The 13,336-nt window shown below is 30.1% G+C and overlaps 1 protein-coding gene across 1 annotated transcript; it reads right to left on the bottom strand.

Annotated features, from left to right (window-relative positions):
• Window positions 1-310: 310 nt before the first annotated feature.
• Window positions 311-12,111, bottom strand: LOC145314666 (uncharacterized). The gene is made up of 6 exons (XM_080154667.1): window positions 12,042-12,111; window positions 10,988-11,060; window positions 10,554-10,598; window positions 6,246-6,320; window positions 815-873; window positions 311-414 (listed from the first exon to the last, which is right to left on the bottom strand). The coding sequence occupies exons 1-6, from the start codon at window positions 12,089-12,091 to the stop codon at window positions 375-377; spliced, it is 342 nt and encodes a 113-aa protein (XP_080010793.1). The 5' UTR covers window positions 12,092-12,111; the 3' UTR covers window positions 311-374.
• Window positions 12,112-13,336: the final 1,225 nt, after the last annotated feature.

Genomic DNA, 13,336 nt, shown 5'->3' with positions numbered 1-13,336 from the left:
TGCTACGCTTTCTAAATTGTACCTAATTACTGAAGGAATCACCATGCAAAGTTTGAAATCGATAGGACGATTCTAACATGCCTAAATTAACAAAAAAAGCTATCCGTTACGGACGGACGGACGTACGGACGGACCGATCCTAATTATAGAAAAGCTTCGCTTTTAACAAGGATTATAATATCTATAAAAGCTAAGCGCAACCAACCAAACGGTCAGAAAAATTAACATCGACAAATGTAGAATATGATAGTAGGATAAAAACTTATAGTAAAGATTATAGAGAAAACACGCTTATAAATAAAAAAATAAGTAAGTTATGATATATTTATTTACAATAAGAAGACACGTACATAGTATAAAATTGAAGTAAAATATTAAATGAAAACTCCCTTACTCTCCTCTCTAACTCGCCTGTAATTGTTGGAAAAATAATCTCACTATTATCTTAATAAAGGTCATTATTTATTATGTATCCAGGGATGGAGGGGAATTTGGGCTGATTATAACACTAGTCCTTAAAATTTTATGAAGACTCTTTCTTATTCATGGTTGGCTTAACAACTTTGGGGAATATTATTGAATTTTGATTGGTTGGTTCAATAAATTGAGTGTCCTAACGTTTAAACCACTAAAATCTACAGAAGGAAAATTTTATTCAACATCATTGGAGATGTACCAAAACATGTGATATATTATTGTCAGAAATGGAGGGGATATTGGGGACTTTCATTAGATTTGATGGGTTGGTTCATTAAGTTGAGTTTACTAACATTTCAAACTCATTGGGAAGAAATATGATTATTTTACGTTCCTGACAGTTTGTATGTCCGTTTCTCCTTCCTGATTTGATACCAACACCAGTTTGTTATCCTCCTGAAATATAAACAGATTAGTTTCTCCTTCCTGATTTGATACCAACACCAGTTTATTATCCTCCTGAAATATAAATACTTATAAGGTTGTTTTTGTTCGTAGCTTGAGATTTTGATAACTACTGAACCGATTGAGTTCTCTATTTAATGGAAGCTTCTTATAGGTCCATGGAAGGTTTTGGGCTATTTTGCTATAATTTGTAGATTTATGATTGTTTTCGGCTATTTTAATATTCCAATAGAGTCCCGCTAGTGTTAATATAATGTACCTGTGTAAAAAACTTCAAAACCAAATATTTCATGGAGAATAAAAAAAACCTTATTTAATCATTCATTTTATAAAGATAAAATTTTCAATATTGAGTACTTGTAAAATATGTAAGTAGATATTAGAACCAAGAAAGATAAAGTCCAAAGTTTTAAGCATGATTCAAAAGATTCAAATTATCAAAATTCCTTTTCAAATTTTTAAAGGAAATATATATATTTTTTTTTGGAATTATTAAAAATCTTTAAATTCAGTTTTGTTTATTCTTTCAAATCAAATTCTGCTTATTGAGTGTTCATATGTTCGTTTGTTCTACCGCTTGATTTCGGAGATTCTCTTTTTTGGATGGTGTCATCCTTTTTTTATTGGAAAGCTAGTTGTAAAGTTGCTTTGCTTCACTTTGAATAAAAAGAAGGTTTTGGAGTAGTTGAGAGAAAGAATTTTTGAATATATTGGAATTTATCGGAAGATATCTTTAAAAATAACACAAAAATTTTGAAATAGTTTAGCTGATATTATTATAGGTATGGCTTCGAAACCGATTATAATCCGCTGGATTAGAACCAGTTGTCAACAATACTTTAAAATCATGCATAGCAATTTATTAAAGACATTTTTCATAAATACAGTGTGTTTTTTTATGAGAACTTTTTAAAAAGCAATTTTACCCCACTTATAGTTATCAGAATTTAATGATTAATGGCTTATTTTCTTCGTTTTTTTAAGGCAATTAATAGAACAACAAAAAAATATTTCAGTTTTTATTTAAAAAGTACAGTAAAATCTAAATTTCAAAACTTAGGTGTCAACATATAAAAATGGTTTTAGCGCATTTTTCTTTAAAAAATGGATTTTCTGTAGTCGACTTTGGGGGGCCAGTACTCCCTCCCTGGTTGAGATATGACATTCAAACTTTGATATGTTCTAGTACATGTCCCTAATAGTATCTGTATACATTTTTAGCTCTATATCTCAACTTTGAAGTGTTAAGCAGCCATTCTTGCAAAAGGTTGATTATTTGAGCATAAGAAAAATGCGCTAAAACCATTTTTAGATGTTGACACCTAAGTTTTGAATTTTAGATTTTACTGTACTTTTAAAATAAAAACTAAAATATTATTTGTTGTCTATTAATTGTTCTAAAAAACGAAGAAAATAAGCTATTAATCATTAAATTCTGATAACTATAAGTGGGGTAAAATTGCTTTCAAAAAAGTTCTCATAAAAAAACACACACTGTATTAAAATAAAAACATGAAATTAATACAAGACTGGTTAGAATTTTTATATCCCCGGAAAGGTGTCTATATTACAATGAAATATTTATTATTTATATACTCTTTTTGCAGTGTACACCCCTTTGGAGGTATAATTCAAATTAAACTAACACCATTTCCTATCACTATAATTTTAAGTATTTAATTCCCTTTACCTCCCTTAATTCATATTCAGGGGATTGTTAAAATCGTCTAGAAAAGTTTAAAACATTTTAAAAATTACATTATCGTATTAGTAATTATCAATAGCAATGCTAAATGTTGGTCAAAATGTCGAAACTAATGGTAGGAATCAATTCAATTTTATGACCTTAATTGTTAAAAAATCAATCAAATTTACCTCAAAAAAAATCTTCCAAAAGTTAAAAGGCATCTAGCAAATTTCCATAAACTAACATGGTTACAATGTATGTAGACTTTTTATTGGAAATCTATTACTCCCAAATCCTTAAAAGTTTTGGACTTAAACACTTCTCTTCATTATTTTTAGATAACAACAATTTAAAAGTATAAGGATGTTTGATTATATATGTGTGTGTGTATGTATGCGAAGGCTCCTTCTAACCACTGAACCATTAGGGGGTAAAACTTCCTAATATCAATTTTAAGGGGGGGTTTTGACACCTCCTTGCCGCCCGCCATTGATTATATTTCCGAATGAATGTAAAACTGTTATTAATTTTATTATTATTTTTGAGAGTTATTTGATATGAAGAGGAAAATAAGCAATCAACGTAAACACACAATTATATTATTTCTTCTCAGGGAGGGAGGAGACAATGGGCTGTTTATAACACTAGTTCCCAAAATTTTATAATATAACGTTTTCTTATCGGTGGGATAACAACTTTGGGGACTCTAATTGAATTTTGATTGGTTGGTTCATAAAGTTGAGTGTTCAAACGTTTCAACCACTAATTGTAATCTATAGAAAGGATAGTTCTGTGTATCATCATTGTGGGTGTACATATAAAGTTATCAGCAATTGCCTTATCCCTATAAATCTCTTATATAAACAATAATATTTCTTTCCTATTTTATTTTTATTGTTTTTTTTGTAGGTAATATGCGTGTAGGAAGGTTAACGAATACAAGGAAAACAAGGATGACAAATCCATAGAAAGCGAAGCACAAATAATGTGGACAAACCATTTAAAGAGCATATGTTGAGTGGTCATAAGGCAAGAATATATTAATTTAAAAAAAAACGAAACCTTTCACATGCGTTCTTATATGTTTTAAAATGAATGATATGTTAGATGACCAATGATATAAGAGTATATTGTTATTATATCGGTAAAAAAGCTTAATTTTTTTTACATTAAATTGTTTAATGGATTTCATCTATTTCATAACTTGATCAAAAGAAGGAGAAAAATTATTCAAAATTGAACAAAATATAAACTTAGTAATAGACATAGACACAAAATTAACATGAATAAACCGTTAAATCAATATTTTGTAATCCTATAATATAAAGAAGTAAAGATTTTTTCTCTCTAAAATTGCTGCGTTTTTAGTTTCACAAAGTTCTAAAAAAGTGTTTTTTTATATAATAGAGGCGATTTGTCTTATGAAGGTTGGGATACCCCCCGTCAATATAGATATAAAACTTCACTGTTAAGAAGAACCAAATCTGTTTAGCGGTTAGAGAGATCCTACTGTACACACAGACGGACAGACATATATACTGTTACTTTTATTTAAGAATGCATAATCTTAATTATTGCAAACCATATCTAACCTTAGAAAAACTTAAGGTTTTTATTTGAATCAGACAAATTAACGTCTATAAACTAAATAGATGAACTAATAAAAACAACCATCAGACTAAAAGGGAAAGTTAGGCAGAAAATGGATATAGAATACATAAATAAATTAAAAGGTAAAATTTGTCGTAAATTTAGGGTTAATATGGACCTCATTTATTGGTCAGTTCGTTCGTAGAGTAGGAGGGAAAAGGATGGGGGTAAAGGGGGTGGATTGGGAGAATCGTTATTTTAGCCTTTATAAGAGTACATGAAAATCTGATGCAACATCCACGTAATAATATATCGATTGGCAGATAAATAGATGAAACTAAAAGGCAAATTTAGAGTACAATTTTGTACAGTAAATCTTCTGTACAAATAATTTCGTAAGATTTTTATAAATATTTTTGAATGATTTATTTATTAAAAGGAAAAAGGCAAGAGATTTTAAAAGCCAAATATTAATTCAACTTTATTAGGTAATATTTAGTGTTTATTCGCCAGTGTACTTTTTAGACTTGCAAACATTTTAGAGCTGCTGGGTATCTGTCACCGATAAATGAGATATAAATAAGGTTTTGTTGTACATTGACAGGTAACATTAATATATACCTAACCTAGTCAGGGATCTTAAGGGATAAGACAATATATTAATATACATCCAATATTATGATGAACAAGATTACTGTAGATTAATTTTATTGGTTGAAAAGTTTCGACACTGCTTATTTAGAACTAATTCATCAAAGTTTAATAAAAGTACTCAAAGTTTTTTAGCCAACGAATAAAATCATGTTGTTATAAAACTTTGGGTACCAGTGTAATTTACATTCCAATATCCATTCCCTCCCTGATACCTAGCAAACAAGCCGTCTAGCATTATAAAACAGGATCCGTAATTTTCCCTTTTTCATAGTTTTTGGTTATTCAAAACAAACTTCATGGAACATAAAGTATTTTAGGTTATAGTCCCTTTCGTGACAACTCCTCTTCAGGGGCATTTCGTCGTATGTTCACAGTAGATTTACTCCTATTTCTAGCCCCTGCTAAGGGATCTAACCCTGCGGGGCAATCACCTAACCTAACCCAGAATAACCTATCAAAAGCTACTGTTAAAAAACGACGAAACGCCCCCCCTTACAGATCGGGCCCCAATTCCCACCTTAATAGATCGGGGGGGGGGGGGGTCATATTGACCCCCCCCCTCTATCTCGGCTCCTGTTACAGATAAAGACGTAAAATTTTTTTCTGGTGGTTCATGTGTATTTTTAGAGAAAATTACTTTTGCTAGTCATAGCGGCCAGACCGCTCCTTAGCTGCTTTTTAGCGGCCAGCCGCTAAATATTAAAACAGCTGTAGAGCGGCCAATTTTGCAGCTAGGATGACCAAATTTTAGGACGAACTTTTATTTTTCATAACAAAAAAATTACTTTTTCTGATCATCGCCGAAAAACGGCAAATAACGGAAACCGCCATTTTCGGCGGTTACGGCGGTAAAACGGCGGTTGGCGGCGCCAATTAATATTTTATCTGTTTATTGTTGCTCAAGGATTTACCAAAAAAAATTATGGGTCTCTAGCTGTAATAGAAGCCACGATATTCATGATATATGTTTGTGGTAAAAGCCGGACAAAAATCGGTCATAAAGTCGGTCAGGGAGCGGTCAAACGGTCATAACACCACTTTTCTCAGAAGGTCATTGATATCTAAGTATTCACCAAAAAAATTTTAGGTTTCTACCTTATACACAAAAGTCATAATGTAGAAATTAAGATTTATTTAGAAATTTTTTCTAAATTTGGTGCCACCTAACCGACTTTGACCGGACGCCACGACCGACACAGACCAGATATCCTTATAAGATCAACTCTTGACGACGTATAATTACTAAAATTAAAAAGTCACGAAGTCACAACTCTCTATCTTACCTACAAAAAAAATGACATTGAAAAAACTAGAGGGGGGGGTCAATATGACCCCCCCCCCCCCCGATCTGTAAGGGTTAAGAGAAGTTGTCACAAAAGGAACTATACCCGATTTTTTAAAGATTGTCACGCGCCTGACATAATCTATTTACCTGAGCTGTGTCTAGTCCACGAAATTGTTTGATGACAAGTATGACCACCAGTACAACATACGCCAGCATACTCACCTAAACAAAAATGAGGAAATTAAATAAAATTTAGGCACATCTATCTTTTCAGAATTTAAAATCATCCTTGTCAAAATAGGCCACGCCTGTTTCATGTGATGATTTATTCGCCTGAATTTGTAACTTGCATAAAGTTTTTATATCCTATAGGGTTAGGGAGTTGAATCCATTTTTATAGAAACAGAAATATAATCTATGATTACGGTTTTAACCCTCTAAAAATGTAATCTACCATTCCACTTTCCCCTCTCTTGGTGATGATATCATCAACCCCAATATGATTATTGTAATCTACCATTCCAATTGATGGTGATGATATCTTCAATGCCGATACGATTTTTGAAATATACCATTCCACTTTCAAGAGAGGCGAAACTGAAATGGTGGTTTACACTTTTAACATCGACATAATTGATATCATACATACTATTTTTAAATTATGTTAATCGTAGGAATGTATAAAATACTATTTATAATTAAATTTTTTTATGTAAAATAAAAATAATAACTAGAATATACCATTACTATCATGTCGATTTATATAAGGAAATCAATGTTTATGAATACGCTGATATGTAAACATAAATGTACCATTCCAGTTTCGCCTCTATTGAAAGTGGAATGGTACATTTCAAAAATCGTATTGGCGTTGATGATATCATCACCAAGAAAGGGGAAAGTGGAATGGTAGATTTCGTTTTTTAGGGGGTAAAAACTGTTATCATAGATTATATTTCTGCTTCTATAAAAATGGATTCACCTCCCTAACTGTATAATAACTGTGGGATAGCCACAGATAGCCTGCAGTGCATGCAGAGGACGGGATAGCCACAGCTAGCCTGCAGTGCATGCAGAGGACGGGATACATCACGAGACCTTATTCTAGTTGGTCTCTTCAACAAACATTGCTCAATGAGGTGCATATGTTTTTTAAAAGCGAGGCTTTTCTATAATTAGGGTCTGTCCGTCCGTCCGTCCGTCACGGATAGCTTTTTTCGTTAATTTAGGCATGTCAGAATTGTCCTATCGATTTCAAACTTTGCATGGTGATTCCTGTAGAAGTTAGGTACGAGTTAGAAAGCGTAGCAACTCTATAATCATTACCAAAATGTCCGTACATCCATTTTAAACATGTTGATTTTTTTTACATTTTTAACAACAAATTTGTATGTGACCTAATTATCCGATTGGTCTGATTTTTGGTATACTGATTCCTGGAACAACAAAGTACAATATTATAAGCGAAGCAACTCTATAATCAAGTCCTAAAAATGTAAGTATGTCCATAAACATTATCCTGTATCAAGCAGTTTTTCAACAAATTTACTTACAATTTTGCTTTGACTCTTATACATTTACATTCTGATTATTCAGTTCTGACATTACACAAGTGTTAATGTCCGTTTGTCCTACCGTTTCAGAGCTTCGCTTTTATGGATGTTGTCATCCTTGTTTTTATCCTTTTGGTCATTTTAAATAATTCAAGATTTCTAATTAATACTAGAATATGTTTTGTTGATTTTTACTTTTATTAATAAATATTAAATAAACACTTAAATATTATATTAAATAATAAGGACTAAATATGAAAATTGATTTCTAGAAAAATGCAGAAAAAACTTGAATTATTATTATAGTTGTGGTTATAATAAGTTATAAGAAACATTTTATCATAATAAAACAAAATATTGGGTTGCGACTACGTAACAGTTATTTATTTAAAATAGTATGTATATATAGAAGACATTTCTGATTTTTTTTTAGTTTGGGTTGGGAGATTTTATTCTTTATAATAAAATAGTTTCAATTCTTTAAGTTATATTGTTTATTAAACATGCAGATAGAAATATTATGGATTTGAATTTCATATCCTAATATATGGAGTAGTAAGGTTTTTTGTCTACTACTAAACTACGATTGGGTTCTCTATTTTAGATAAGCTTCACATAGAACCTGGTATGTTTATTGGCTATTCTATTTTCAGATTTAAATTTTGGGATGATTTTAATCTGTTTTTCTAACCCCTTTGAATAAAGAGACACTAGATGCTAGGGGGCGTAGTCGCTAGTAATACCATATTATAATATTGTTTAATTACTTAATTCTAATTTTCAATATGTAGCTCTTTTTGAGTGGAATCTTTTTGTCTGTTTTATGTAAACGCCTGAGCATAAGTAATGAGCCTAAATGTACTGCACAAACAACAGCAGTGCCTAGAAACCTTGTCATATCTAGTGTTTATGCATTACAACCAATATATATATATATTTTAAATATTTTTTGCCTGTTTTATGTAAACGCCTGAGCTTAAGTAATGAGCCTAAATGTACTGCACAAACAACAGCAGTGCCTAGAAACCTTGTCATATCTAGTGTTTATGCATTACAACCAGAATTATTAAACACATATACATAGGACTTACACAAATACATCCAGCTACTTTAAATAAAAATAGCCTGAAATATAACCATTCCTACAATAAATTGGTGAACTTCATTGGTGGTAAGTTGCAGAAAAAATGCTGAAACTATCCAAAAAGACATAGAAATTAGAATAGCCTAAAACCTTCCAGAACCTATGTGAAGCTTCCTTAAATTGGTGAACTCAATTAATCCAGCGGTTAGCGAGATCCTTCAAAACAAAATCTTTACTACTTTTAAACATAATAAGATAATAATTTAGGTTTTGTGAAAACATTGTCATAACTAGATAACATTGCAGACAAAATAAAAAAAAGATGATATTATCCAGAGAAACATTTGCACTACAATCATGAATAACAGAGTTATCTTAGGGAATAATCAATGGCAGTTAAATCTATCTACATAAATGCAAGTAAAGATAAAATTATCTTCTATTGCAATCAGCGTTTCGAAGCCGTTTGATTTTGGTGCGGCAACGACCTAAAATCAAGAAAAACTCAACATATTTTTTCCCCCCATAAAAAATATTTTTTATTTTTGCCTTTTGAAGGTTTTAAAAGTTCAATTTTTGATAAAAATGGACTTGAAAAACTTAAAAAGGGCATTTGCACATGACAAAACATAGTTACCAAATTATAATTTGTAAAAAATCTCTTCATTTATCTAGTCCGGAGCCGGAGCCGTTTTAACGAAAATTACGGCTTCGGCAAAATATAGCGGCTCAACGGCTCCCGGCTTCGAAACACTGATTGCAATATATTGTCATTTTCTAGTGTTTTCCCAGAAAGGGATTTATTGACCATCGGAAACCCAGCCTCTTCTTCATTTTAAAATTAATTTAAAAAAGGATGAAGTGGATAGTTTTCCATATGTTTGTTTACTACTTTATGTCAGGTAAGGTTAGGTTAAATTGGGCACTAGGAAGTGCCACAGGGTTAGAGCATCCAAGGTAAAAGACTCACGGTGTTGGGCCATAGAAATAGAACACCACTCCCCATTGTTTTAAATTTTTTAAAGTTACGCAAGACTGGCGGCAATATAGTTTTTCTTCAGCCAAATCTTTCCTGTAACAATATTTTATCTGACAGACAATGTGAACTTATTTTATAGAGTATCTCTATTTTCAAACAAACAGCAAACAAAGTTTTATTCTACATAAAGTTTGCATATGTACTTATAAAACTTTTTTCTTACAGAATTATTGACGGATAAAAAGAGATTTAGAGAAGCTATGGATGAAACAAATTCCAAAGAAAAGTTTTTGTTTTACAATGTAAAAGTTTTGTATATTTTGTTAACATAATGCGTATATTTATCATAGGGCACTCGTATTTACCACCAAAATAAATATATAATATATAAGAAAATTAAATTAGTTTTAAAAATAATTAGAAACTTGAAATAAAAAAGTATTTATCTATAATTTTACTTTACAATTCTTGATATTTGAGTTCCTGGCGAATTTGTTAAATGCAGTTGAGAACTTGACATAGCATATCTCGAATCATTGTATATACCATACCCATGCGTGAAGGAGTAAGGTTTAGACAAAATACTAATTTTGTCTGTTATTTAAGGGACTTACACTTTTTTTCCAGTAACAAATTGAATTACAGTGAGGAAGTCGACGCTTTTTTATGAGGGTGTAAAATGAAAGCTTTAAAATATTTGAGGGCAGTAATCTAATGTATTTTTTTAATTCGAGGGAGTTAAACCGAGGGGTTTCAAAGTTAAAGAGGGGTAAACAAAATATTCCTTTAACTCCACCTTTGGACATCTATCTAATCACACTTATATCATTAAAGCTTACCGTAAAAATAGCTGTGATAAGACTTGTGTTGTCACTCAAATTAACCTTAAATTAAAAGAAATAAAATTTGAATCTTACATAATTATATGTAAGTTACATATCATAAATTTAACATATTTTTCCTATTCATGAAAGAATTATCAAATATTTTATTGTAGGAATATTTTTCATATCATTTATTTTAATAAAATATCATTGTTCATAATTGGACTAGTTTTTATTAAAAATTTTCATTTTTAAATGTAACTTTACAAAAATAGAAAGTTATGGAAAATATTTTATCTATCTGAAAACTGTAATTCACAAGAGTTAATTGGTAGTAAATTCACTCATTGAATTCCATAACTTTTTAATTGAAAGCTTATTTTAAAATCAGGATTAAGTTTACGAATCACTTATCATTTTAAAACCTAAATTAATGACTAAAATCTTACATTATTTGAGTGTTCGTGTTTCATTGTTTCTTGTGAGATTAGCCATTGGTTCAAACAGCTACTCATTTCATAACTAAACAAATTAATGGATCATATATAGATGGTCTGTGTTAATAGGGGAAAAACATAAAAACTTTGTTTTAAAACAATCAAGATAAAGCAAGTTGAAGAGCATTTGCACTCTTAACAGTGCCATTAAAGTTCTAATAATCTGCTGCAAAATCTAATCTTTTAAAGTAGGTGTCAAAAATCAAAACTTAACGAAAGTTTGAGAGTTTAAACTTTTAATCTTAGATTCCACTTCTATAGAGTTTTTTACAAATCTCATAAAGTTCAAATAATCTTTTCAAAACTTTTCTTTATCTTCAAATTAGTATTTGACAATGAAATAATGTTTTATGTTTTATAATGTTTTATAATGAAATTTATGTATAGAAGTTGAATTAATGCGGAAATGGTTTGTAATCTAAAATTAATTTTAATTTTGTTAACAAAAGAAAATATGCGTTAATAAATGTTACAAAGTACCTAAAAACGATTTAAACATTTCTTAATTATCCCTACTCTTTTATTTAATTGTTATAGGTTAATATGTTGTTCATTAGCCATTTTTTTTATAAGATCAACAATTGCAAAAGTCTTTTACAAAACCTCTTCTGATGAGAAAATTCAATTAAAGTTGTAACATGATAATCTTAAGTTAAATGTTAGTTAACATGAGATAAAGTTGCTGTTTTATTTTAATATTCACTTTCTAAAGTTTAAGTATCAATTAGTTTATGAAAACCTTTCCTTTAATTACAGGTTTGAGGGAAATACATCTGAGGTAGGCCTTATAATAAAGTAACAGGATGTCTGTTTGTTTGTACCAAAGAATCTCACTAATTGCTGAAATGATTGGGTTCTCATTAACAGATTAGCTTTTCATAGGTCCCAGGAAGGTTTATGATTATTATGGGGGAGGGTATCACCACCCTCCCAAGAGAAATTGCCCATAGAAAAAGTATCCACCTCCAAAAAAATGAAAAGCAGAAAAGTGATAAATGGTACTTACCCTTTTTGTCTACATATGTCTATGACAGACTTATCTGGCACAGCCGGCATTTTTTACCAGCCTGAAAAAGATACAGACATATTTAATATGATAAATAAATACGAAATGTGACACCTTTGAACACTAAGCTAGTACAAGCATCAACTCAATTCTATAACATGCTAATTTAAAATTACAATATAATATACCAAATTGGCCTCTCATTATGGGTATTTGATGAAAAAATATTTTATATCCTATTATATAAAGAGTTCTCCACTTTAGGGAAGATATTTATTGGTGATGGGATAGTTTTCTGCTCTTCTTTTTATATATTTTATTCCTTGGATAGTTTCAGGCTATTTTTCTGCCACCTCCCTGTCCCTTCAAATACAAAGACTATGTAAGGGGCCCAGCTGCTAGTTTATTATACATCAATAATTAAGAGTTTGGATAGTTTTGTAATATTAGATACAAAACATAGTACCATAAATATTACATATTCAATGAGCACAAGGAAAAATTATTGGTATTTATTGTACATAATTAGTAGCAAAGCTACTTAATAACTAACACATATCTTATGTCCATCATTTATTAAAGATCATTAACAGTACAGTGTCTACAAGTTTATGCCTATTATGAAAAAAACTTGTAGTAGCACTAATCTAAGCAAATCTACAATTGATCTATTAATATTTTTAAAGTTTAGAGTTAGCAACTTATAGTGTTTCCAAATAAAGGAGCAAAAGTTTTAATGTTTGGCCAAATTATAACAATTGATGTCATATCCCTTATAATATGATGTCAATCAGAGATACTGTAAGCTGCTTCATTTAGAGATAACATAGTAGTTTAATGCTATTTTGCTAGTATTGTGGACAGTATTTTTATTATTCTTGTTGATATTCAATAAGATACTTACAGTACATTTTTACAGTATATATGAGAATCATGGATAATTTGATTAGCATTTGTTTGTTTATTGAATATTCGTAGTATTACCTTAACAATAAATATTTAGCAATATCAAGAATCCGGTATCAAAATAAAACAATATTGATAAATATACCTAATCATTTCATATATTAAGTCATGTAAGAATTGTCAATAAGATTTTGAAATAAAGAAACTTTTGATGATTCCAAAAGATACATTCAAAGTATCATCTTAAAAAAAACAAATAGCTATTTATTTTGTACAAAGGACTAAATAATCTCTCTGGAGGTTAGATATGTTCGGCTCTATGTTTATAAGTACAATTCAGTTTTCAGCAATGTTAGATCAAATTAAGAAAGAGAGTTTTGTTTGGATTT

This window comes from Acartia tonsa, chromosome 3 (assembly GCF_053477335.1).
Source record: "Acartia tonsa isolate MP-2025a chromosome 3, ASM5347733v1, whole genome shotgun sequence".
NCBI classification, from domain to species: Eukaryota; Metazoa; Arthropoda; class Copepoda; order Calanoida; family Acartiidae; genus Acartia; species Acartia tonsa.
This window is presented reverse-complemented; position numbering and strand designations above follow the sequence as displayed.

What these genes read in the sequence shown, in the direction of transcription:
- LOC145314666 (XM_080154667.1), bottom strand. Translation starts at nt 12,091, where the DNA reads ATGCCGGCTGTGCCAGATAAGTCTGTCATAGACATATGTAGACAAAAA. An exon ending in GACATATGTAGACAAAAAGG is followed by an intron (nt 11,061 to 12,041) that starts GTAAGTACCATT and finishes TAATTTGTTTAG; the next exon opens with TTATGAAATGAGTAGCTGTT. An exon ending in GTGGACTAGACACAGCTCAG is followed by an intron (nt 874 to 6,245) that starts GTAAATAGATTA and finishes TTTATATTTCAG; the next exon opens with GAGGATAACAAACTGGTGTT.